General features: G+C 49.3%; 1 protein-coding gene across 1 annotated transcript in view; it reads left to right on the top strand.

Moving 5' to 3' along the window:
• LOC121858086 (rho GTPase-activating protein 100F-like) overlaps nucleotides 1–27,500 on the top strand; it is a 96,569-nt gene that overhangs the window by 18,322 nt on the left and 50,747 nt on the right. The window contains 2 exon segments of the mRNA XM_042354325.1: nucleotides 5,599–5,889; nucleotides 22,402–22,515. Coding sequence (XP_042210259.1) covers nucleotides 5,803–5,889; nucleotides 22,402–22,515 — 201 coding nt within the window. The 5' untranslated portion in view covers nucleotides 5,599–5,802.

Raw genomic sequence — 27,500 nt, forward strand, 5'->3', positions numbered from 1 at the left:
TACTAGTACTGTGGGGGCTATACCAGTACTGTGGGGCTATCAGTACTGTGGGGCTATACTAGTACTGTGGGGGCTATACTAGTACTGTGGGGGCTATACTAGTACTGTGGGGGCTATTTTAGCTTGGAAGGTTATGTTAGGTTCGGGTCGGTTAGGTTAGGTTAGGTTAGATTAGGTTAGGTTAGGTTAGGTTAGGTTGGGTTAGGTTAGGTTAGGTTAGGTTGCAGATAGAAGGTTAAGGGTAAGCAGGGCCGGGGGGCAGGTGTTACTGTCCTGTAGTATGACTCAGTGTTTTATCCAGGGCCCCACTCAGATGTCTTTGTCCCCTTCCCTCTCATCACTCTCCCTTACTCTCCCTCACCCCTCGCCTTACCTCCTATTTTTTCTCACTCTCCCTCACCCTCTCTCACCCTCCTTATTCTCCCTCACTCTATTTTAGTCTCCCTCACCCTTCCTTACCTCTCCTTACCCTCTCTCACCCTCCCTTATTCCCCCTCACTCTATTTTAGTCTCCCTCACCTTCCTTACTCTCCTCACCCTCTCTCTCACCCTCCCCGCCTCCCTCTCCCCTACTCTTCTACCGGCAGTCGTAGTAGTCGTAGTAGTAGTAGTTGTAGTGGTGGTGGTGATGGGTGGCCCTAGTGGTAGTAGTGGTGGTGGTATAGGGTCCTGGTAATAGTGGTAGTGGTGGTAATAGTGGTAGTAGTGGTGGTAGTGGGACCTGGTAATAGTGGCAGTGGATCATGGTAAAATTGGTAGTGGAAGTGTAGTGGTGGTAGTGGGTCCTGGTAATAGTGGTAGTGGGTCCTGGTAATAGTGGTATTGGGTCCTGGTAGTGGTGGTAGTGGGTCCTGGTAATAGTGGTAGTGGGTCCTGGTAGTGGTGGTAGAGGGTCCTGGTGGCTGCCTGACGCTACCTAAGAATAGCTTCCACATTTCTCCACCTCGTATTGATCTCATGCTGTGGCTGTGATGTGACCCCTGTGGCTGCTCTGGTGTGGTGTGCCAGTTGCAGCAGAAGCAGGAGTAGCGGCAGTAGTAGCAGGAGTAGCAGGAAAAGCAGGAGGAGTAGTAAGGCACCACCCCCCACCAACACCACCAACACCACCACCACCGTCACCACCACCGTCACCACCAACGTCACCACTATCACCACCACCCCCACCGTTACCACCAGCATCTAGAGTAAACACAGCAACAGTGCAGAGTCTTAATGCAAATAAATCACAGCAAACAGTGTAGTCGCGTGTGTGGGGCGGCCAGTGTCGGCTACACCTGAGTCTCAAACTAGATGTGTGTGTGTGTGTGTGTGTGTGTGTGTGTGTGTGTGACGCTCGTGTAGAACCATCATCATTATTATCATAATCATCATCATCATCATTAATGAAAACAAGATTAGCGTTATCGTCTTTATTATTATTATTATTATTATTATTATTATTATTATTATTTTGACCTGTCTGTTAACTCAAATTTGTTCATTGTAGAAATTGAACTTCTTGAGTACGATACCAACTACCTGAGTACCATGAATTAGCCCATTAAATAGGATAACTTAACCCCTTGAGTACTATAACTTAACCCTTTAAATACGTTGGCCAATGCCCTTGAGTACGATGATTCACCTGTACTCAAGGGTTACCATCGAACTTGAAAGAGGTTAAAGCCTATTTATAGCTAACATGAATGGTAGTGAAGATCATGTAGAAACTCACACACAGCAACGCTTCTCTATATCGCTAATGACCTTTGACCCTTCGTGTATATTAAGTTTTCTTAATTATGGTCATAAGTCGTGTTTGTTTCTTGTTTTCTGACCTTTTAAAATATCACTTTTAAGTTCATGTGTATTACTTTTTTTAACTCCGTCTTCTTTGTCATGGGTTCATAGTTCATAGGTCACAGTAGGTCAGAGGTCACGGCAAGACATAGGTCACACTTGTCGCAGGTCACAAATCACAGCATTTCACTGATGATAATAGGTCATGGATCAATACAGGTCATGGGTCACAACAGGTCATGGGTCACAACAGGTCATGGGTCAGGTCATAGGTCATTAGACAAATCCTCAACTGATCTTGGCCACGTCAGCAGCGCTATGAATGCCGCACCTGCCTAATGAACAGCTGTGACAAAAAATATCATTAGTCATTGAGAAATTGAATTGTAACTTATTAACAGAAGTAAAAGTCTCAAGTGTAGAGTGTTGGCTGTACAGTAACTCTCCTATGGTGTATTATAAAGGTAGTTGCTTTAAACCTACAGGTGAATAAAACACAAAACACTAATTAAGTCATTCAGGTAAACTCATTAAGGTAAAGTACAGGTAATTCACAGTGTTTGTTGCCTCTTTAATGTAAATAAAATGTATTATAGAAAGAAGGTAATTTTCATCTTAGATTTTATTCAGAGTTGAGGGAAATTTGCCAAAATAGGGAAGGTTTGTGGTGTTTCATTTGGCGATAGACGTTTGTATGTAAAAGATGAAGACTCTATTGGTGACGAGACGATCCCTGGTAACGAGAAATCTCTAATCTCGTGTTTATAGTTGATACCATCTCTGTTGAGTAGAGATAATGAGACCTTCTTCTTCTTCTTCTTCTTCTTCTTCACCACCACTACTATTACTACCACCATCACTACTACTACTACCATCCCTACCACTACCACCACCTCCGTCATCATTACCGTAAAAAAATCAATAGTTCAGCAGTACAGAGAGAGGGAGGGAGGGAGGAGGGGGCGTCATCAGCAGGTGCGGGCGTCATCAGCAGGTGCGGGCGAAGATGACATTACCGCACCTCCAGTTCTCATGGTCGCTGGCATACGGTCGAGGAATTTAATCAAAGTTAAGGTGTGTGTGTGTGTGTGTGTGTGTGTGTGTGTGTGTGTGTGTGTGTGTGTGTGTGAGAGATAAGTCAGCTGGTATGGTGAAGGTTACTGTGAGTACCTCCACCCACGCTACTTCCTCTTTACACACACACACGCACACACACACACACACACACACACACACACACACACACACAGGCCATAATCAATAGAGACAGGCAGGCAAGGAGAGGCGTACAGGGCTAGCTAGCTGACTCGAGTTGGGAGGTACGGACGCCCCTCGTGCTTACAGAGAAGGAATACGAGGAGGGAGGGGGTTAGGTATCTCTCACCACTCCACCCCACCCCTCCCCCACCCCACCCCTCCCCACCCACCCCACCCCCTCCCCCACCCACCCCCTCCCCACCCTCCCCTCCCCCACCCCACCCCTCCCCCACCCCTCCCCCGACAGACAGGAGAGGGGGGTGGTTCTTGTGATCTTTAAATATTGCGTGTGTGGGAAGGGGTGGGAGGAAGAGAGGGAGGAAGGTGAGGGGGACTGGCGTATGTGGGTCAGCAGGGGAACTTTATGGTGAGGGAGGGCCAACTCTGCCTTACACTCGGCCGCGTCAGGAGGCAAGAATGAGAGGGGTGACTTGTACAGGTTGTGTGTGTGTACTACTGACCCACCCTCCTGCCGTGATAACTTTAATGATAAACCCGGGGGAAGGTGCTACTACTACTACTACTACTACTGCTACTACTACTACTACTACTACTAAACAACGTCTGTCAGGCGGTGCAAATGAACGTAAACATTGACCATGAACTGGCACTTATGTCACACCGCCTACGACTTTCGCAGTATATAAAAGTGACAGGAAGTGACGTGAGCACTGACCTATTGTACGGACAGTGACAAAACAGCACAGCACAGGCTCTTCTCTCTCTCTCTCTCTCTCTCAATCTCTCTCTCTCTCTCTCTCTCTCTCTGGCCGCCTTATATGTAGGTTAAACACATATGTAACAGGTGGTTGATGACGTCACTTACCTACAGCTGCTCTTTGACATGTAGATATAATTCTTCACTTAAAATGTAACAAAACAAAACATTATTTTTTTTTCTTACCTTTCATCATGTTTCTTTGTCAGTATTTGTTGAGGGTCATTTAAATGGTTAGGTTAGGTTCTCCCTAAGACAACAACAGTGACTTTGGACGAACGGACTGACGGTCAAACGGAAGAACGGACGTAGAGCAAAATGTGGAGAAGGAAATTAAATTTTTTACTTGTTAATGAAATGAAAAAGACGACAAACTTCTATTCGTTATCTGACTCACAAGACATCCAGGAGAGTCGGGGAGGTACACACACACACACACACACACACACACACACACACACACACACACACACACACATCGGGGACAGGGATTATGGTGGCTGGGTCTATAAGGGTTCTGGCACCCATAGATTAATTTCAGGTGGGTCATGGCTGTGTGAGTAGGTCCTGGTTACACACACACACACACACACACACACACACACACACACACACACACACAGTACCTTCCCTTGTTTTATTTTCTTATTATGGGACTTGGTTTTAATGTGCGGGGAGGGGCTGGAACAGGGGAGGGGCTGGGCAGGGGAGGGGCTGGAGCAGGGGAGGGGGCTGGAGCAGGAGGGACTTTGAAGCGGGGGAGGGCTGGGCAGGGGAGGGGGCTGGAACGGGGTAGGGGCTGGAGCAGGGGTAGAGGGGCTTCTGGAGCGGGAGGGGCTGGAACGGGGGAGGGATGGAGCAGGAAGATTGGTGGGTACTGAATCAACAGGGGGAGGTGGGGCTGGATTAGGTGAGTTAGGATGATGCGTGACGGGCAGGAACGGGACGAGGGGGAGTAGTGCAGGATGGGGCGGGGCGGGACAGGTCGGGGAGGGGGACGGGTCAGGACGGGGAGGGACGGGGCGAGACGGGGCAGGGAAGGGAGGGGCGGGGCAGGGACGGGGCGGGACACATCAACAGCAACATCAGTCATAGGTTGAATCAATATGTAATCGCAGGGACAAGTTAGACAGTCAATGACCTGTCCTATTGTGCCAGTCAACGCCTATAAGTGCCAGTCTAATGGTTCATATACCCGGTGGTTCCTATGCCAGTGCCATTTGGTGTAAGTTATGTCACCTAATCTGTTATTCAGCCACACGGAGGAGGGAGTTTATATACAGTCCAGTCCTCTTCACTAGTACGTTTACAGGGGCTCGTCGGGTTTTGTACAGTGTGGCAGCGCTGTGTTTGTTCACATTCGACAGAAGGAAACTCGCAGTAGTAAACATAGTATCGAATCAAAGTAAAACAATATTAAAACAAATCTCTCAGTGTAATGATTTGTGGAATGATTATATGACGAGGCCCTGTAAGCGCACTAGTGAAGGGGACTCTCTCTCTCTCTCTCGACCGTCATTGAAGGTTAAATATGTACAAGAAATTTATAGCATCACTGTACGTTCCCTCATGAGGATTTTGTTATTGTTTTCCTGTGTTTTGTTTCATGGTGAAGGAGAGTTCTGTGTGTGTGTGTGTGTGTGTGTGTGTGTGAACCTTACCGAGATAAGAATACTTAATAAACAACATGTCAAAGGTGATTCAATGTTTAATTAAAACAGGTATTGATCGACTGCCTTATAAGCCCAAGGTGTATCTGGGATTAATTAAGTATTTACCTGAAATATCCAGGTGAGAGGGATATATCCACAGAAATTATCAATCTGTAATATTTTTTTTTTTAGAGATTACAAAAGAAAATGACAAAATGACGCCATGATGGACAGAACAGTGAGAGTGCCAGCATGTTATTGTGAAGGGTAAAAGGTTTATTGTCACAGTGCCATGGCCCGCGACCCAGCATAGTGGAGCTGCTGGGCGGGGCGGGCGTCGTCGTGCGCTCTCAGCAGGCTGGCGGGGTGGGCTGCGTGGGCTGTGTCTCACCAAATATGTGCGACATACGCGGCCTGCCCCACTACCCGGCGTGTGGCTGTCTCTTCAACCATGTCGGCTCCAAGGACAAGGCGAAGGTTATGGTGAGTGTGTGTCGAGGTTGGTGAGTGTGTCTCGAGGTTGGTGAGTGTGTCTCGAGGTTACAATAAGGTATCGCCGTCGTTCCTCGCCTCAGCTGGTGCTCAGACTCAGCTGGTAAGGATTCACTATCTCTTATGGCCAGCACAGCGTACCCACAATGTCTTACTTGGTGCCCGACAGTACACCCACAGTGTTACACAGAGCCACACAATGCCGTACAGTGCCACATAGTGTTACACGGGTCATAGAAGGCTACACAGCATCATACACAGCCACACACTATCATACAGGGCCACACAGCATCATACAGGGCCACACAGTCCATTAGATACAGTCACTATAAGACTGTTCCCACCTGGCGTGCATGAAGAATTTAATCATAAACAAGTGTTGCCGGACATTAGTTGGGTGAGCCCGGCGTCCTTAGTGACCAGGTCGTGGGTGAAAGTCGTGCGAATTTATCAAGGTTGGGTCGTGCGTCAGCAGTATGGCGCTGTGAGATAACATGCCTGTGTCCGTGTGAGGCGAGTAATGTAGTTTTGGTGAAAATCTTGTGTTTGTCAATATTTTGTTTTTTTCTTTGTAAACAATGATTCTTGTCCTTGTCACCAATGATTTTTGTATAGATTGAATATAAGTAATGTATCTCTTATCTGTGTGTTCTAATAATTGTTTACAGGATTCTTTAAAATATGACTCAAAACTAATTGTGACGAGTGATTTGTGTTTCAGGAGTAACCTAAGTTACTTACACACACACACACACACACACACACACACACACATCCACCACACACACACACCACACACACACACACACACACCACACACACACACACCACACACACACACACACACCACACACACACACACACACACACACACACCACACACCACCACACACACACACACACACACCACACACCACACACACACACCACACACACACACACACACACACACACACACACACACACACACACACACACACACACACTAAAACTAACAACTAATTTGTATCGATGAGTGTAAATGATTGTCAATTTATAATGAGTTAGCCTTTAATAAGCCTGAAAAGGTACACATTTATTACATCATCAGTAACGTAACTCAACACCTGGTCTTAATATTAGAAGCGTTATCCTAACCTAACCTAACGAGTTATCCTCCAATTAAACCTCATTATCTCTGGCCTTCACTCTGGCTCCTTAACCATGAAATTCCTCAAGAAAGGATATTAAGGCCTGACGCCCCCCTCTCCTCTGTGTGTGTGTGTGTTCTCGTCTCCTCTCTTCATTCTCTTTCCTCCTGCTACAACATTTTGTCCTCCTTTATTCTCGTAGTTCTTCTTTTCTTCTCCTCCTCCTCCCCTCCCCTCCTCCTCCTCCTCCTCCTCCTCCTCCCCTCCTCCCCTACCCCTTCCTCCTCCTCCCCCTCTCCTCGTCTCCTCCCCTCTCTCTCCCCTCCTCCTCCTCCTCCTCCTCCTCCCCTCCTCCCCTCCCCTCCCTCCTCCTCCCCTCCCCTCCTCCCCTCCCCTCCTCCCCCTCCACCAGCCTCCTCCTCCTCCTCCCCTCCTCCTCCTCCCCCTCCCCCTCCTCCTTCTCCCTCTCCTCTCCCCCTCCTCCCCCTCCTCCCCTCCTCCTCCTCCCCTCCCCCTCCTCCTCACTCCTCCTCCGCCTCCTGTCATCCTCACTGAAAGGATAAACATTATTGGTCTCGGGTGGGGAGGTCAAAGGTCAAGGTCACAGTTGTTTATATTTAGAGATATGAAAACTGACCTCGTTCTCTCGTGTCTATATTGGTAACAAGAGGCCATGAGAAGTGTCAGCAGCTCAGTCAGTCAGTCAGTAGCTCAGTCAGTCAGTAGCTCAGTCAATCAGTAGTTCAGTCAGTCAGTCAGTAACTCAATCAGACAGTAGCTCAGTCAGTAGCTCAGTCAGTCAGTAGCTCAGTCAGTCAGTAGTTCAGTCAGTCAGTAGCTCGGTCAATCAGTCAGTACAGGAGTGAAAGTAGCTGAAGGAGGAGGAGTAGGAGAGAGAGAGAGAGAGAGAGAGAGAGAGAGAGAGAGAGAGAGAGAAAATTAATAATGCTGTGTATAAGAATAACCAATAAATAATCATAAACTACATTACAGAAGAAAGGAATAAGGAAATGAAGAAAGAAGATAAAATGACTAATAAATGAAGGAAGAATGAAAATGAAAATAAAAGAAAAACGAAAGAAGCATAAGAATGTAGTAGTAGTGGTAGTAGTAATAGTAGTAGTAGTAGTGATGGTAGTAGTAGTTTTTATATACATATTAAGACAAGACGCCCCTCGCTAGTCCACATACCAAGGTGTGTGTGTGTGTGTGTGTGTGTGTGTGTGTGTGTGTGTGTGTGTGTGTGTGTGTGTGTGTGTCAAGTGAGACCAGTCCAGTTCTTAGTGAGTTTCTTTGTCTGTTTTAATCTCTTCTTTCTTTATTTATTTACGTATAATTATTATCCTTCACTTGTTTACTTTATTTCTTCCATCATTTATTTATGTGCTTTCTATGTTTCCATCTTTCTTTATCCTTCTCCTCCTCTTCCTCCTCCTCCTCCTCCTCTACCTCCTCCTCCTCCTTCCGCGTCTAAGTACAAAACTCAACAGGTAACATAATTAAACGCGACTGACGACACACTATCCCCTAAACACCTGAACAGTCTACTGTACCTGATTTAACACTTAAGACAGGTTGGGTTAGGTCAGGTCAGGTCAGGTCAGGTCAGGTCAGGTCAGGTCCTTCCGGTCCTCCTTTACTCTAGTAGTGACCATTGTGGGCAGCCAAGTGTGTGTTGCGACCTGTGGCAAGAGGGAATGTGGTAACTGTGGTAGGTGGAGGGAGTGTGGTAGGTGGAGGGAGTGTGGTAGGTGGAGTGAGTGTGGTAGGTGGAGAGACTGTGGTAGGTGGAGGGACTGTGGTAGGTGGAGGGACTGTGGTAGGTGGAGGGAGTGTGGTAGGTGGAGGGACTGTTGGTAGGTGGAGGTGGAGAGGGACTGTGGTGGTGGAGGGACTGTGTAGGTGGAGAGACTGTGGTAGGTGGAGGGACTGTGTGGGTGGAGGGACTGTGGTAGGTGGAGGGAGGTGGTAGGTGGAGGGAGTGTGGTAGGTGGAGGGACTGTGGTAGGTGGAGGGAGTGTGGTAGGTGGAGGGAGTGTGGTAGGTGGGAGGGAGGTGGTAGGTAGGTGGAGAGACTGTGGTAGGTGGAGGGACTGTGGTAGGTGGAGGGACTGTGGTAGGTGGAGGGACTGTGGTAGGTGGAGGGGTGTGGGTGGTGGAGGAGTTGGAGAGTGTGGTAGGTGGAGGGAGTGCGGTAGGTGGAGGGAGGTGGAGGTAGGTGGGAGTGGGTGGAGTGTGGGTAGTGGAGGAGTGTGGTGGGTGGAGGGACTGTGGTAGGTGGAGGGACTGTGGTAGGTGGAGGGAGTGGTGGTAGGTGGAGGGAGTGTGGTAGGTGGAGGGGACTGTGGTAGGTGGAGAGACTGTGGTAGGTGGAGGGACTGTGGTAGGTGGAGGGACTGTGGTAGGTGGAGGGACTGTGGTAGGTGGAGAGAGAGGTAGGTGGAGGGACTGTGGTAGGTGGAGGAGACTGTGGTAGGTGGAGGGACTGTGGTAGGTGGAGGGACTGTGGTAGGTGGAGGGAGGTGGTAGGTGGGAGGGAGTGTGGTAGGTGGAGGGACTGTGGTAGGGGTGTGGCAGGAGGACTGGTAGGTGAGGTGGAGAGACTGTGGTAGGTGGAGGGACTGTGGTAGGTGGAGGGACTGTGGTAGGTGGAGGGGCTGGTGGTGGAGGTGGTAGGGGAGGGGTGCAGTAGGTGGAGGGAGGTGGTAGGTGGAGGGAGTGTGGTGTGGGGGAGGAGGGAGTGTGGTAGGTGGAGGGAGTGTGGTAGGTGGAGGACTGTGGTAGGTGGAGGGACTGTGGTAGGTGGTAGGTGGAGGGACTGTGGTAGGTGGAGGGAGTGGTGGTAGGTGGAGGTGGAGTGGTAGGTGGAGGGACTGTGTAGGTGGAGAGGGTGTGGTAGGTGGAGGGAGTGTGGAGGGAGTGTGGTAGGTGGAGGGTGGTATGAGTTACGTGCCCTGTTGGGTAGACATCCAACCTCACGTAGGATGAGTGAGCCACTTAGTTGATACACGTCACCCGAGAGAGAGAGAGAGAGAGAGAGAGAGAGAGAGAGAGAGAGAGAGAGAGAGAGAGAGCAGACTAGACAAGAAGCAGACTGTGTGTGTGTGTGTGTGTGTGTGTGTGTGTGTGTGTGGCTAGAAAATGAAAATAGCTCTCGAACAAAGACATATTGAGAGGACTGTGGGAGAGGGGGGGAAAAACAGTACCAGTTGTGGCAGTCTGAGCTTCCAGAAGTTGGGCATCAGTTTCTGGCTGGGTGCGGGGGAGGGAGGGAGGGGGTGGGAGGAAGGTTGGGGAGGGTTGAGGGAAAAGGAGGGAGGAAGAGTTCGGGGATGGGGGGGGAGGGCGGGGAGTGGTGGTCTGGCTCCTCCCCGGCGAAAGATGTTTAAAGTAGAGTGCCAGAGTGGAGGTCTCGCGGCGGCGGCAGTGACCAGCGCGGGGTGGTGGGGTGAGGCTGGTGGTGGTACGGGCGGGCGGGCAGGCGCGGTCTGGCAGCAGCAGCGGCAGCAGCAGCAACAGCAGCAGGGGCGCGGTAGTAGTGGTGGTGGGCCCAGCTGACTCACTGGGAAATACCAAGTAGGGGCGCCGCCGCTTGCTCCCAGTCAACCAAAACCGAGGTCGCCGCACACACCAGCTTGCTCTTCTTCATCATCTCCTCCTCTCTACCCCCCACCCCTCCTCCTCCTCTTCTTCCTCCTCCTCGTAGCCGTGGCGGTAGAGCAACACACACAGCCCGCCCGGACACCAGGGGAAGCACAGGCGGAAGCTGCGGGTACACCCAGCCAGCTTTGTGTGTGTGAGGCCCAGCACACAGCTCCTGACACGCCCCTCCCACCTCGCACCACCACCACTACCACCCCGCTCTCTCTCTCTCCCATCCACCACACACCAAATTAAGCCTCGTACAAGGTGGACGATATGTTGGAGCCAAAGAGCAACAGCAAGATATAAATCTACGTGTAGATGCTGGGGGAGGCTGTTCATCTCGGGAGAGTGACGGCGGCGACGGCACACATGGGCGTTGAACCTGGCGGCCCGGCAGCTCTGAGGGCGCCACCGTCGGTCGCCTCGCTGCTACACCGGAGAATTTCGGTGAAGCAACACGTGATGCTGAGTGGCCGAATAAACCAATATTCACACTAAATCGAAGTGGCGTTTTGGAAAGTAGATGCGCTGTGAAGCTTCTTGTAAAATAGTGTGCTCGTGTTTGTGTGTGTCTTATCAGTGGTTCTCAGAGGCAGAGCCTAAGGCTCTCTTTCGTGTCTAGTGCCTCCAAGACCTGGTGCTGGAGGTGTTACCTATATGTATTATTATGGTGCTCACCAACACCTCCTCCACCAGCCTTTGGTCATCTTAACGGCTCGACAGGAAGGTGGTGCTGTCTGTGGCAGAGGCCGTAAGTAGAACAATGAAGAGCTGTGGTCCGATGCTGGTGAAGGACGAGCATCAACAGCGAGTGATAGCGACGTAGCAGTGATCTGTTAACACAGTGTGATGATGTTATCAGGTAATTAAGTACCCGCGATACAAAGTGATATTAGTGTCTTAATCAAAGTCTTCAAGTGACTGTGATAGTTCCACCATCAGGAGCTTGGAGGACCCAATTGATTGGTGTGGTTACAGTGAACCTCCTCCTCCCCGGCACAAAGTCTCCACCCCTGTGTCATGACCACTGCCACCTTCACCTTCTGCCTTACCTGCCAGTCTACTACACTACACCTTGTGACTGGTTTTCCGGCTCCCCCATCAATGGCTATTAGGGATTTCTGGTCTTTATGACATGTGGAGGACTGACGTTCGAACTAAAGTTTGAGAAAAGTGCGGCGCTGAAAAGAAAAATAATCACAGCTGATGAGGGTGGCGGGTGGTGTGGCCAGAGGTAGGAAGGAGGCTGGTGGAGGCGGCCATGTGTGGTACAGCAACAGATGGCGGCAGCAGCAGCCCACCTCCAGGCCCTCAACACTGCTGCAACACAATAATAATGATGATAATAATTCATCTGGTGACCCAAATCTCACTCCATGAACTTAGCAAAACAAAATTAACTGTAGAGAAACCGTTTAAGAAGTTCCTGGAGGAGTAGATGACGGAGGCGATAGTAATAATAATAAGAAGGTGTAATGGCCTGTTTCCCCTTCATGTGTCGCCCGGAAGTCCTAGACGAGGTAGGTTCCCACACACTTCCCCCTTAAAAAAAAATCCCCCTAACCCCCCCCCCTCCCCTCACTCCACTCCTTCCCTCTCTCCCTCCCTTTCTTGACCTCCCTGCCCCTCCCTCCCCTTACCCCACCCGGACAACCAAGGCTCTACCCAACCACGACTTAAGGAAAGATTCACAGTGTGTCTGAAGCCAACATACTATATTCTCTCACTCTTCCCCTTTTTTCGTTGTATAATGTAGCATTTTAGTTTTACCTTTCGCTCTCACAAGTTTTAATAATTGTCTAATAATGCTCCACCTATTGATTTCAGTAACCAGATGTTGCAACTATTTTAAAGACTATATTTTCCGTAGCCAGGAAGTTGCCGTAACCTTTAATAGAGTAATATACTGTGAAAAAAGTAAGTTTAAAGGTTAATAACAAGACCAGCACCCTAGGCTGTCATGAGGGATGGGAGGCCCTTGAGCGGGAGGTTAAAGGAAAGCAGTTTTTATTAAATTTTTGGTCAGGTAAGCTTACGTGGCCTTTGAGAATATTTTTCAAGCATCGTAATTCTTAAACCTGAGCCACGTAGAGCGAGCACCAGGCCAGCCATCCTTGTCTGTGATGGAATGCTGTTGGGGTGTGAAGGAATCCTCCCCCTCAAGTCAACACAAAACCTCCCTGTACTTCCTGGTTCATGTGTTCTTGATGACGTCAAAAACTGGATCAATCAGAGCTCAGTTCACACCTTACCTGTACCCACAAGGCAGTTTTCCTTGTTTTGTACGAAGGAGGTAAATTTCTCACAACCTTGTACCACTTTAGGCCATCAAGGCAGACCTTCTAACCTGTGAGGGACTGAAATAGTGTGGTGAGACGTGTCCCTTGCCACGTAACGCCACCACAAGGCGCCTCGACTGCATGTAGGGATTATAGTCTGCCAGGGTTTACGGGGGACAGAAAATATTGATATTATTTTCACATGTTTTGAGATCATGAAATATTTCCCTCCCCCAGCCATCACCCCAGCCTAGTGTGTGCGAGTCTTCCCTGCCTCTCACACCCCAGCTTAGTGTTTGTCCTCTCTGCCTCTCACACCCCAGCTTAGTGTTTGTCCTCTCTGCCTCTCACACCCCAGCTTAGTGTTTGTCCTCCCTGCCTCTCACACACCTAAGCTTAATGTGTGTGTCCTCCTTGCCTCTCACACATCCCAGCTTAGTGTGCGTTCTCTCTGCCTCTTACACACCCAAGCTTAGTGTGTGTCCTTCCTGCCTCACACACCTCAGCTTAGTGTGTGTCCTCCCTGCCTCACACACCCCAGGTTAGTGTGTGTTCTCCCTGCCTCACACACCCCAGGTTAGTGTGTGTCCTTCCTGCCTCACACACCCCAGGTTAGTGTGTGTCCTCACACACACCCCAGGTTGAGTGTGTGTCCTCCTGGTTGGTGTGTGTCCTCTGCCTCACACCCACACACACCCCAGGTTAGGTGTGTGTCCTCCCTGCCTCCACACACCCAGGTTAGTGTGTGTCCTCCTGCCTCACACACCCAGGTTAGTGTGTGTCCTCCCTGCCTCACACACCCCAGGTTAGTGTGTGTCCTCCTGCCTCACACACCCCAGGTTAGTGTGTGTCCTCCCTGCCTCACACACCCCAGGTTGGTGTGTGTCCTCCTGCCTCACACACCCCAGGTTAGTGTGTGTCCTCCCTGCCTCACACACCCCAGGTGTGTGTGTGTCTCTCCCTACCTCACACACCCCAGGTTGAGTGTGTGTCCTCCTGCCTCACACACCTCAGGTTAGTGTGTGTCCTCCCTGCCTGCCTCCACACACCCCAGGTTAGTGTGTCCTCCCTCCTCCCACACACCCCCAGGTTAGTGTGTGTCCTCCTGCCTCACACACCCCAGGTTGGTGTGTGTCCTCCTATACACACCAGGTTAGTGTGTGTCCTCCTCACACCACCTCCACACCCCAGGTTAGTGTGTGTCCTCCTGCCTCACACACCCCAGGTTAGTGTGTGTCTGCCTCACACACCCCAGGTCCTTGCCTCCACACCCCAGGTTGACACACCTCAGGTTGTGTGTGTCCTCCCTGCCTCCACACACCCCAGGTTGTCTGTGTCCTTCCTCCTCCAGGTTAGTGTGTGTCCTCCTACCTCACACACCCCAGGTTAGTGTGTGTCCTCCTGCCTCACACACCCCCAGGTTAGTGTGTGTCCTCCCTGGTTAGTGTGTCCTCCACACACCCCACACCCTGGGTTGGTGTGTCCTTCCTCTCTTAGTGTGTCCTCCTTGCCTCACACACCCCAGGTTAGTGTGTGTTCCTCCTCCTCCACACACACCCAGGTTGGTGTGTAGTGGTTTCCCCCTCACACACCCCAGCCTCCACACACCCCAGGTTGTGTGTGTCTCCTACACACCCCAGGTTGTGTGTGTCCTCCCTGCCTCACACACCTCCAGGTTAGTGTGTGTTCCTCCTCACACACCCCAGGTTGGTGTGTGTCTCCTCCTCACACACCCCAGGTTAGTGTGTGTCCTCACACACCCCAGGTTGGTGTGTGTCTCTACCTCACACACCCCAAGGTTGGTTAGTGTGTGTCCTCCTCTGCCTCCTCACACACCCCAGGTTGGTGTGTGTCCTCCCTCCTCCCTGCCTCACACACCCCCCCAGGTTGGTGTGTGTCCTCCTGCCTCACACACCCCAGGTTGTGTGTGTCCCCTGCCTCACACCTGGTGGTGTGTGTCCTCCCTCCTCCCCACCCCAGGTTAGTGTGTGTCCCCTGCCTCACACACCTCCACACACCCCAGGTTGAGTGTGTGTTCTCCTACTCCCACACACCCCAGGTTGTGGTGTTGTCCTCCCTGCCTCACACACCCCAGGTTGGTGTGTGTCCTCCTGCCTCACACCCCCAGGTTAGTGTGTGTCCTCCCTGCCTCACACACCCCAAGCAATTGTGTCTCCCTCCCTCACACACACCCCTTCCAACAATGAAAGAAACGATTGTATACTGTTGAGTGTTTGTCCATATCTCTGTGTATACTCAGTGTGCTGCCTTGGTGGCGTGTGTGTCCTCCCTGCCTCATACTCAGTGCTGTATAGTGGCGTGTGTATGCTCCTGCCTCAATTAACTGTATGGTGACGTGTGTATACTCAGTGCTGTATAGTGGCGTGAGTATACTCAGTGCTGTATAGTGTGTGCGTGCATGTCAGTGCTGTATAGGTGGCATGTGTATACTCAGTGAGTGGCGTGTGTAATACTCAGTGCTGTTATGGTGGCGTGTGTATAACTCGAGTGTGTGTATAGTGGCGTGTGTATACTCAGTGCTGTATAGTGGCGTGTGTATAATGGTGTTAGGCGTGTGTTATAGTGGCGTGTGTATACTCAGTGCTGTATAGACGTGTGTGTGCTGTATAGTGGCGTGTGTATACTCAGTGCGTGTATAGTGGCGTGTGATATAGCGTGTGTTATAGTGGCGGTGTGTATACTCAGTGCTGTATAGTGGCGTGTGTATACTCAGTGCTGTATAGTGGCGTGTGTATACTCAGTGCTGTATAGTGGCGTGTGTATACTCAGTGCTGTATAGTGGCGTGTGTATACTCAGTGCTGTATAGTGGCGTGTGTATACTCAGTGCTGTATAGTGGCGTGTGTATACTCAGTGCTGTATAGTGGCGTGTGTATACTCAGTGCTGTATAGTGGCGTGTGTATACTCAGTGCTGTATAGTGGCGTGTGTATACTCAGTGCTGTATAGTGGCGTGTGTATACTCAGTGCTGTATAGTGGCGTGTGTATACTCTCGTTTACACCCGCCTGTGTATTAGTCATCTGTTAGCTTTGCTCACTCACCAATTTAACTCAAACGTAAGAAAATTATTATGTTTATTAAAAAGGCAATGTGTTTGAGCTGTTGATTTCACAGTTGTTTGGGGGTTTCGCAGGTGTTTAGGAGTTTTACAGGTGTTTGACGGTTTCACGGGTGATTAGGAGTTTCACAGGTGTTTATTGGTTTCACAGGTGTTGATGGTTTCACAGGTGTTGATGGTTTCACAGGTGTTTGATGGTTTCACAGGTGTTTATTGGTTTCACAGGTGTTGATGGTTTCACAGGTGTTTGATGGTTTCACAGGTGTTTGGAGGTTTCACAGGTGTTTATTGGTTTCACAGGTGTTTGATGGTTTCACAGGTGTTCGGAGGTTTCACAGGTGTTTGATGATTATGTAACACAAAGGGACCGCTTATACCGTGCGTGATCGTACTGGTGCCGACGACCGTGATACCATAAGTGCCTCTAATACTACTGTAGCTGGTAATGAACTCTACTACTACTACTACTACTACTACTACTACTACTACTACTACTACTACTACCTCTCCTTTCCTATTACTATTAATAAGAGGACTAGTAGTACTAATAATTATATGTGTGTGTGTGTGTGTGTGTGTGTGTGTGTGTGTAAACCTCTCTTTCATGTCAGTTTACATATATCTTGATTTATCCAGCCACAGCATATTACCTACTGTATATAATTAAGACTTAATTGAAAAAAACCCAAAAGACAGGAGAGTATTTAAAATTTGTTTTTGTTTTAATTACGTTTTATCAGAATATCGATTTTTCTTAGTGTTTTTTTTTTTTTAGATTATTTCACTTTCTTATCATATTCCAAGTTCTCTTTTCGTTCCATCAAGACACCAAGATTTTTATTTTTTTATCGATAGATATCTGGTACAGCCCACCAGGTGTTGGGTGTTACACAGGTGTCCCGGGTGTTGCAGATTGTGTTAGATGTTACAGTGTGTTAGCTGTTACGGGTGTATTAGGTGTTACAGGTGTCAGGTGTTGCAGGTGCGTTAGATGTTACAGGTGTGTTAGGTGTTACAGGTGTATTAGCGCTGTGTTGCAGGTGTGTCCAGGTGTTACAGGTGTGTTAGCTGTTACAGGTGTGTCAGGTGTTACAGGTGTGTTAAGTGTTAGGGTGTGTTGGCTGTTACAAGGTGTCCAGGGTGTGCAGGTGGTGAATAATGAATCTTCGGAGGTGAGGTTTTTGTGCGAGAGAGGTAGTGATTATTACCATGATTAGGTGGGCGTGTTGCTTCTCTCTCCTCTCTCTCTCTCTCTCGTAGCTTCCCCTTTTTTCTACTGTAATTTAGCCTCTACACACACACACACACACACACACACACACACACACACACACACACACACACACACACTGCAGTCGAGGAAGGGCAGCCAAGCATCCTGCAGACCCACACACAGACGAAACATTGTACTGAAAAATGCAGTCCACGTCATCCTTCCGGGCCTTGTTAATTGGTCCCCTTGCTCAAGCTGGGAGTCAGAACTAAGATGTATTACTACGCCTGGGGTCATTTGGGGTCACCTGGGGTCAGAGATGTATTGCTTTATTTTATCTGAGGATTTTGGGGGGGGTCACGGAGGGTCAAAAGGGCAATACGTTACTTTCTGTGGGGTCATTTAGGGTCACCTGTGGTCTCGGTTAGAAGAGATATATTACTGCCTCTCAGAACCATGTAAGGTCATCTAGGGTTATTTGGGGTCAGGTGGGGTCACGAGGGTCAGTGTTATGGTCAAGAGTGGATCGGTTGAGAATGTGAAGAGAAGGATATATATATATACAAACCTGTCACGGAAATAGGTGTCTGTGTGTGTGTGTGTGTGTGTGTGTGTGTGTGTGTGTGTGTGTGTGTGTGTGTGTGTGTGTGTGTGTGTGTGTGTGTGTGTGTTGCTGCAGCGTAGGGTCCAAACCTGTAGCCGTGTTTTTTCGGGTAGGAGGGGAGGGAGGGAAGGAGGGAGGTAAGCAAGGGAAGGAAAAGGGAAGGAAGGAAGGAGAAATCTTGGTATCATTAGAATAGTTATAATAGTGATCAACAAATAATAATAATAATAATATGGTCAAATTTATGAGTCTAGGTCCCGATTCTAAAACATCGGTTAATTTGGGGCCCATTTGGACAGGGGCCTGGTAGTACTGGGGTCTAGTAGCACCTTGTCACAACCGACGGGGAACAGTTTGTAGTAATAGTAAGTAAGATGGCACTGTCAGGCACTTTCGTCATTCTGGCACTCTTGTCCGTCACACAGCCAATGAGGTGTAGCCAGTGACCCGCCTAGGAGAGAGAGAGGGGGGGGGGGCAGAGAGAGAGAGAGAGAGAGAGAGTTATGTTTACGATGAATCTGTAGAAACCACCGCCTGGCACCCCTCTCTCTCTCTCTCTCTCTCTCTCTCTCTCTCAGGCCGGTATATTGTCCCCAGCCTGGCTTGGTGGTGGGCAGCGTCATCATGGAAAAGGTTTCTCGATTCTCATTCGTGTCGGATATTGGCTGGTAGGACCCGACCACACTAGACGGGCCCGACCACACTAGACGGGCCCGACCACACTAGACGGGCCCGACCACACTAGACGGGCCCGACCACACTAGACGGGCCCGACCATACTAGACGGGCCCGACCATACTAGACGGGCCCGACCACACTAGACGGGCCCGACCACGCTAGACGGGCCCCACCACACTGGGCGGGCCCGACCACACTAGACGGGCCCGACCACACTAGACGGGCCCGACCATACTAGACGGGCCCGACCACGCTAGACGGGCCCGACCACACTAGACGGGCCCGACCATACTAGACGGGCCCGACACACACACACACACACACACGCGCGCGCGCGCGTTCTTATTGAAGTCATATCAATACATATCGCTGTTGGAAGAGTTTCTGTTGTGTTATGAGATATTAGTGTTGTGAGTTGTGAGGAAGTTTGGCAACATTGTCCTGACTGATGAGTTGTGAGGAAGTTTGGCAACATTGTTAGGTAGCACTCAGGGTGAGTGTGTGTTGTGACAGGGTAGCACAGGGTGAGTGTGTGTACAGGGTGAGTGAGTGTACAGGTTGAGTGTGTGTACAGGGTGAGTGTGTGTACAGGGTGAGTGTGTGTACAGGGTGAGCGTGTGTACAGGGTGAGTGTGTGTACAGGGTGAGTGTGTGTACGGGGTGAGTGTGTGTACAGGGTGAGCGTGTGTACAGGGTGAGTGTGTGTACAGGGTGAGCGTGTGTACAGGGTGAGTGAGTGTACAGTGCCACTGATAGAGGTACACGTGTGTTTACAGTACATATTATTGATACAGTTCCATGTTTATTCATACATATGTATATTTTGTATTCCGGTATACACTCACATGTGTATTAAGGTTATCCAACTGTTTCACAAATTACGAAATTTCTTGTAGGTGTTTGTACTCTAACAGGTGTGTGTGTGTGTGAGGGGAATACTGGCTACTTAATGTACTGTGTATACTCTTCCAAGAATATATATATATACAGTAATAAATTCATTCATTCATTTAGTTATGCATAGCTAGACACTGGCTCATCAGAACACACACATTCTTACACAAGCACGCATGAATTTAAGGTATTACTCACACACACGCACTCACACACACACATTTCACAACCTCCCATGTCTCGTATGTATGAAGTTACAATAAAACAAATGTAGTGGGGAAAAATATTATGCATTCAAAGGTTAAATAATTTATTTATGTATGCATATCTGGAGGCAGCAGCACCCGTGTAGAGATTATTGAAGGTGACCTGCCCGTAGCCTGTGTTTCCTGCTGCCCTGTGCTAAGGTGGCAATAACCACAGCAGCCTCTCTCTCTCTCTCTCTCTCTCTCTCTCTCTCTCTCTCTCTCTCTGTCTCTCTCTCTCTTAGCCCTTTCCTAGCCCCCATCCCAAAGCCACAATCCCATTACTAACCTGGGACTCCCTCTCATCCCTCTTTTCCCTCTCTTCCCTCACCTCCCTCTCATCCCTCTTTTCCCTCTCTTCCATCACCTCCCTCACCCTCTCCTCCCTCTCCTCCCTCACCTCCCTCACCCCTCTCCTTCCCTCACCTCCCTCTCCTCCCTCTCCTCCCCTCACCTCTTCCCCTCACCTCCCTCTCTTCCCTCCCCTCCCTCCCTCCCTCTCTTCCCTCCACCTCCCTCTCCTTCCTCTTTTCCCTCTCTTCCCTCACCTCCCTCTCTTCCCCTCACCTCCCCCTCACCTCCCCCCTCCCTACCCTCCCTCTCATCCCTCTTCCCTCTCTTCCTCCACCTCCCCTCTGCCCTCTCCTCCCCTCTCCTCCCTCCACCTCCCCTCCACACCTCTCTTCCCTCCCTCCCTCTCCTCCTCTCCTCCCTCCCACCCTCTCTTCCCTCACCTCCCTCTCTTCCCTCTCCTCTCTCTCCTCCCCTCTCTTCCCTCCCCCTCCCTCACCTCCCTCTCCTCCCCCTCTCCTCTCTCTCCTCCCTCTCCCCTTCCTCTTCCCTCCCTCCCTCTCCTCCCTCTCCTCCCTCACCCCTCTCCCTCCCTCTCCTCCCCTCTCTTCCCCTCCCTCCCTCTCCCTCCCTCTCCTCCCTCACCCCTCTCTCTCTCCTCCCTCTCTTCCCTCTCTTCCCTCCCTCCCTCCCTCCCCTCCCTCCCTCTCCTCCCCTCTCCTCTCTCTTCTCCCTCTCCTCCCTCTCCCTCTCTCCCCTCTCTTCCCTCACCTCCCCTCTCTTCCTCACCTCCCTCTCTCTCCTCCCTCTCCCCTCTCTTCCCCTCCCCCTCCCTCCTCCCTCTCCTCTCTCCTCCCTCTCTCCCTCTCCTCCCCTCCCCTCCCCTCCTCCCTCTCTCTCTCCTCCCCTCTCTTCCCTCACCTCCCTCTCCTCCCCTCTCTTCCCTCCTCCCCCTCTCCTCCAGCTCTGCTCTCTGTCTCTTCTCTGTTCTAGTCCACCTTTAGCTCAGTCAAGCCTCATCCTACCCTCATCCTACCCCAATCCTAGCTCTATCCTAGCCCCATCTTAGCCTTATCCTTGTCCTAGCTCTAGCCCCATCCTAGCTCTAGTCTAGCCTCACCTCACCTCACCTCTCACTATCTACCCTCACCTCTCACTGTCTACCCTCACCTCTCACTGTCTAGTCTCACCTCTCACTGTCTAGTCTCACCTCTCACTGTCTAGTCTCACCTCTCACTGTCTAGTCTCACCTCTCACTGTCTACTGTCTAAAATCCTCTTCATCCTAGTAGGCACAGGAGAGAGAGAGAGAGAGAGAGAGAGAGAGAGAGAGAGAGAGAGAGAGAGAGAGAGAGTGAGAGAGAGAGAGAGAGAGAGAGTCTAAATTGATCTTGAATATGAAAATGTTTGTTTGCTCTATACAGCCAGAATTATATTGCTAACTTGTAGTCATTTTTCCTCGGTGTGGCTTAGTGTGGATGTGGTTTTGTGGAAGTGTGTGTGGCTGCTTGGTGGATATGTGTAACAATGTTGTGTTGTGGCGCGTTGGCCGTGTGCAAGTTGTGTTATAGCGGCTGTGTTTATATTGTGTTGGGCTGTGTTACGCTTTGTTGTGGTTGTGTGTGTTGCTGTGTTGTGTGTGGTTGTGTTGTGGCTGTGTTGTGGTTGTGTTGTGGTGGCTCTGTGTGGCTGTGGGCGGGCAGGGTTCACACCGTAGCGGTTTACACAACACTTGGGCCTCAGGTTAACTAAATCTTTTGTGGCTGTTCTCTGAGCGTGACGGTGTCAGGTTAAGTTATTACAGTATGTTCCTGCTGTTGTGCGCTGAGTCACTGTTGTGGTGCACTCTGAGTCACTGTTGTGGTGCACTCTGAGTCACTGTCACGACCCTGTGTACTGAGTCACTGTCACGACCTTGTGCACTCTTCATACACCTGTCATGTACACCTTGTGTGGTCGAGACGGTCATCTTGTTCGGTCACTGTATCAGAGACGTCAAACATCTGTCTAACCTGTGTTATGAACAGGTGTTTAATTATGGTGTTAACGGGTGTTTAATTGTGGTGTTAACAGGTGTTTCATTATTAGGCGTTAACAGGTGTTTAATTATGGTGTTAACAGGTGTTTAATCAGCACATGTTTATCTTCTACTCTGAAGGGATTAAATACAAATATTAAATGAGTATATCTGGTGTTTACAGGTGTTTTTCTTGGGTTATAACAGGTGTTTGTGTAGTGTATAGGTAGTGTTATCAAGTGTGTGTTTTTTTTAACATGTATTTGACTTCAGTATTATGAGGTGGTTTTCATTGGTATGGACAGGTATTTTACTATATTAACAGATGTTCACTATTAACAGATGTTGACTATGACATTAACAGATGTTGACTATGATATTAACAGATGTTGACTATGATATTAACAGGTGTTTATCTTCCCTACACAGGAGGGATCGAATGGTGTGGGGGCGGAGTTGGCAGCATCGCCGCGGAGGCAGGTGGCGGGGCCGTCCCGAGCCAGGGATCCCCCCAGCATGGTCGTCCAGGGGGACTTTCGCAAGGTGGGTGTCCTGCACTCTCTTGTTCCACCCTCCTACACCTCTTCTACACCTCTCCTACACACGTCTCGGACACTTCAACACACCCCTGCACACCTTAGCATCTCTTTCACACCCTTCAATGGACAAATACACACCCTCACACCCCTGCACACTTTGTACACGCTTACACACTCCTACACTGTCATCATTCTGCATATCCCTACACCCTCTACTACACTTCTTTACACTCCTGTTCTATTGCACACAGTCTTACACCCGTCTGTAGTTTTTTGTACCATTTTGTAGACTTTATACATCTATCAACACACACTTACACCCTTCTACACGTTCTAACACCCCTTTGCACATTCTAACACCTTTCTACACATTCTAACACATATTTACATATTCTAACACCCCTTTACACTTTCTAACACCTTTTTACACTTTCTAACACCCTTCTACACATTCTAACACCCCTTTAGACACTCCTATAGTTTCTTATGCTAGGAGTCTGTTACCTCCCCACACTACAGTTGTTCCTCTCAGCTCAATGACCCAGAAACTAAGTGTGTCTCAGTGTCTGTCCGTCTGTTTCTTGATGTTAGAGCATAACACACAAAACATTCCAGAGTATTTTAATGAGAGTGTGTTTGTAAATTAAGCTGTAGGTAAAGGTATGTTATTTGCTAGATAAGATGAATATATTAATGTTATTTATTTGTGTTAGGTGAGGATGTAAATTATTAATGTTTGTTTATATTCTTGAGGTATAATGAATGACTGTTAGTATTGGTCCTTACCTGTGACACCTGTTGAGTATGGACAGTCTTACACATCACCATGACAACACGTTTATAAACTTTACAAGAAGTGTTATGGTGTTACAGCTGTTATTTTATGTTATCCTGCCGCTGTATTTTGTATTATTTAGTTTATAGAATTTTAATGGTGAAGGGATATTAGTATAGACTGTATTGTTGTTTTTTATTTATATTTTTACACTACAAGTTTGATAAAAAATAAAATTTACTTAGACTAAGATTAACGATTAAAAGGAATTCCGTCCACACACACACACACACACACACACACACACACGGATGGCATATACTTGGCCTTGGACCATCCAGTGTACAGCACAAAGCTCTGGAGAGGAGATAGGATCTGGAAGTGCTGACTGAGGTAGCTGGAGCGTCCCCCCCCCTTCCGCCTACCACCCACCTCTGGCCTCTCTCCACCATCACCAGGAGTGTTGTTAGGCTAGTAGAGGTTGTTAGGAGATAACGGTTGTTAGGCTAGGACTCCCATATGGGTATTTTTGTATAAACGAAACTTATGAACACCTGGGGCCTATTACAACAAGGGTCTAGAATTCAAATTAGATCAGGGACCAATTAGAACAACGACCAATTAGATCAGGGGCCAATTAGAACAAGAACCAATTAGAACAAGGATCAATTAGATCAGGGGCCAATTAGAACAAGAACCAATTAAAACAAGGGCCAATTAGAACAAGAGCCAATTAGAACAAGGACCAATTAGATCAGGGGCCAATTATAACAAGGACCAATTAGATCAGGGGCCAATTAGAACAAGGACCAATTAGATCAGGGGCCAATTAGAACAAGGACCAATTAGATCAGGGGCCAATTAGAACAAGAACCTATTACCTTTGGGGCCTATTTGGACCTAGGCCCATCAGGACTGTGCTGTAAGAGGACTAAAGTCAGCAGTAATGGGTTCTTTCGGCACTGGGCCTATTACTACCGAGGTCTATTAGGACTTGAATCCATTGGTACTGGGGCCCGTGAGGACTGGGTTTATAATGGACCTGGCGACGATCAGAACTAGGGGCCTATTAACTCAATGGCCTTTTATTGTATATCTGAGCCCTATTAGATCCAAGGCCTATTTCGCTATCTTGCACAAGGAGAGAGAGAGAGAGAGAGAGAGAGAGAGAGAGAGAGAGAGACCTGAAGAACAGCAGATATTTAAAGTGCTGCATAATGGCCCAAAATCAATACAGCTGCCCCGAACAGCATATGGCTGCAATAACAAGATGTCACGGTACAGCAACAATGCCTGCAATAACGTCAGTAATAGCCATCACAGCATCAATAACACCCATCACAGCATCAATAACAGCCATCACAGCATCAATAACACCCATCACAGCATCAATAACATCCATCACAGCATCAATAACACCCATCACAGCATCAATAACAGCCATCACAGCATCAATAATACTCATCACGGCTGTAAAGGGAACAGCAACGGTGTTATGGAGACACTCACTTACTCACTTAATCTCTCACTCACTCACTCACTCACTCACTCACGGCATCGGCAGGGCGGGCATTAGGAACTGACTTTATCTCAAGCTAGTGAGGCGGGCCCCATGGTTAACGGCGGCACAGGAGGAAGGGATATCGCCTGGCGTAAACTTTGACTTATGCCTGAGCGGGTCGACATCGTCTGATAGATTAGACTCAAGTTGTGGTACACGAAAACTTGATGCTCAACTTGTAGATTCTGGGAGAGTGTGTGTGAGGGAGGGGGGGCTGGTTACTGTGAATTCTGATACCGAGTGTGTTGAGGGAGGGAGGTGAGTGTGTTGAGGGAGGGAGGTGAGTGTGTTGAGGGAGTGAGGTCAGTGTGTTGAGGGAGGGAGGTGAGTGTGTTGAGGGAGGTGAGTGTGTTGAGGAGTGAGGGAGGTGTGGGAGGGGGTGAGTGTGTTGAGGGAGGAGGTGAGTGTGTTGAGGGGAGGTGGAGTGCGTTGGGGAGGGACGGAGTGTGTGTGTGTGTGTGTGTGTGTTTAGAGAACCAGCACCCACTAAACACTCACCAACACCCTCAACACCACAACACCCTCCAACACCCACCAACACCCTCCAACACCCTCCAACACCCTCAACACCTCCAACACCACCAACACCCCAACACCCTCCAACACCCCTCCAACACCCTCCAACACCCTCCAACACCCTCCAACACCCTCCAACACCCTCCAACACCCTCAACACCTCCAACACCCACCAACACCCACCAACACCTCCAACACCCTCCAACACCTCCAACACCAACACCCTCCAACACCACAACACCCTCAACACCCCTCAACACCCCCAACACCCTCCAACACCCACCAACACCCACAACACCCTCAAACACCCTCCAACACCCTCCAACACCTCCACCCTCCAACACCCTCCAACACCTCCAACACCCTCCAACACCCTCCAACACCACCAACACCACCAACACCCTCCAACACCCTCCAACACCCTCCAACACCCACCAACACCCTCCAACACCCTCCAACACCCTACCCACCAACACCCTCCAACACCCTCAACACCTCAACACCCTCCAACACCCTCAACACCCTCCAACACCCTCAACACCCCACCCCAACACCCTCCAACACCCACCAACACCCTCCAACACCCTCCAACACCCTCCAACACCCTCCAACACCCTCCAACACCCTCCAACACCCTCAACACCACCAACACCCTCAACACCTCCACACCCTCCAACACCACCAACACCCTCAACACCCTCCAACCCACCAACCCCTTTGCCCAGAACCATTTTCTTCGTCCACTTCTGCATCGCCCTGAGTGTCCCTAAGTGCTGTTGGCTCTTGTGTATTAATTGTGGCCCTGTGTGTGTGAGTGGCCCTGATGGTGTGTCCCTGTGTGTGTGTGTGTGTACGTGTTTGGCCCTGTGTGTATGTGAATGCCCCTCACACGCCCGTAGATAAATGCTACATCCCACTAACACGTCCGTAGCATACTAGGGAGCCACACAACTGTCCGTGGTTTATCCCGTACATGAACGTGATAACTCATGATTGATATTCTTAAAATCTGAAGAATTTCGGGAACATAATGAGTGTTCGACTTTGGGTTGTAGTCAATTAATCCACGACAGACATACAGACAAAGATTAAGTTTTTGTATCAATGGTAAATCTTAAACTAAATTCCATCAATTTAAGTAAAAACATCTTAAAGGTTTGGGAATGGCTGGGTGAGAGTTGATGTGTGACTGTGTGGAAGTTATACGTCTGTCGGTGAAATGTGTCGGTGAGGGTAGGAAGCAATCTCAATATTACCTCACAGGGAGACGACGCGAGGTGAGGTTAAGGTAGGAAAGTCCCTCCTCCTCCCTCCCTCCCCCCTTCCTACTCCTTTCCCCCTCCCTCCCTCCCTCCCTCCTTCCTCCCCTTCCTACTCCTTTCCCCCTCCCTCCTCCTCCCTCCCCCTTTCTCCTTTCCCCCTCCCTCCCTCCTTCTCCCCCCTTCCCTCCTTCCCCTCCCCAACTTTCCCTCCTCCACCCCTCCCCCACAGTCCTGCCACAACAAAGTCCAGACTGCTGTAACTCTTAACATTAATAACAAATGACTGATTATCGAACTCCTGTGATACCTAACCTGACCTAACTAACCTAACCTAACCTAAATTAAATGACAAGTTTTGGTGGGGGTTAAAATCGCATTCTTCTTTGTACGAGATATCATGTACATAACTCCTGTACACACACACACACACACACACACACACACACACACACACACACACACACACACACACACACACACACACACACACACACACACACCAGAAGTACAAATTAGTGTATGTATCTTTTCCTGGAATGACGAAAACAAATAGCATTACTTCTCATGGACTTAAAATAGCCTAAGGTTGTTTTAATAGTTTGAATAGAGACAATACGAGAATCATTAGACACCGTGTTTAAAAGTTCTCTTAAACTAGGACACCTGATATGACCCAAAAAAGATCTTAATTCCCTTTCAATTTGGTCATCCACGTTCATCAAGATAATCAGAGGTCAATCAGAGGTCATGTGGTAGGAGATGGGGGATTCATCAGAGGTCAATCAGAAGTCGTTGGTTAGGAAGGGGAGGTTTCATCAGAGGTCAGAGGTCATGGGTTGGAAGGTGGAGGGTTCATCAGAGGTCATATGTCATGG

Source organism: Homarus americanus, unplaced genomic scaffold, assembly GCF_018991925.1.
Source record: "Homarus americanus isolate GMGI-L3 unplaced genomic scaffold, GMGI_Hamer_2.0 scaffold7735, whole genome shotgun sequence".
In the NCBI taxonomy this organism is placed as follows: Eukaryota; Metazoa; Arthropoda; class Malacostraca; order Decapoda; family Nephropidae; genus Homarus; species Homarus americanus.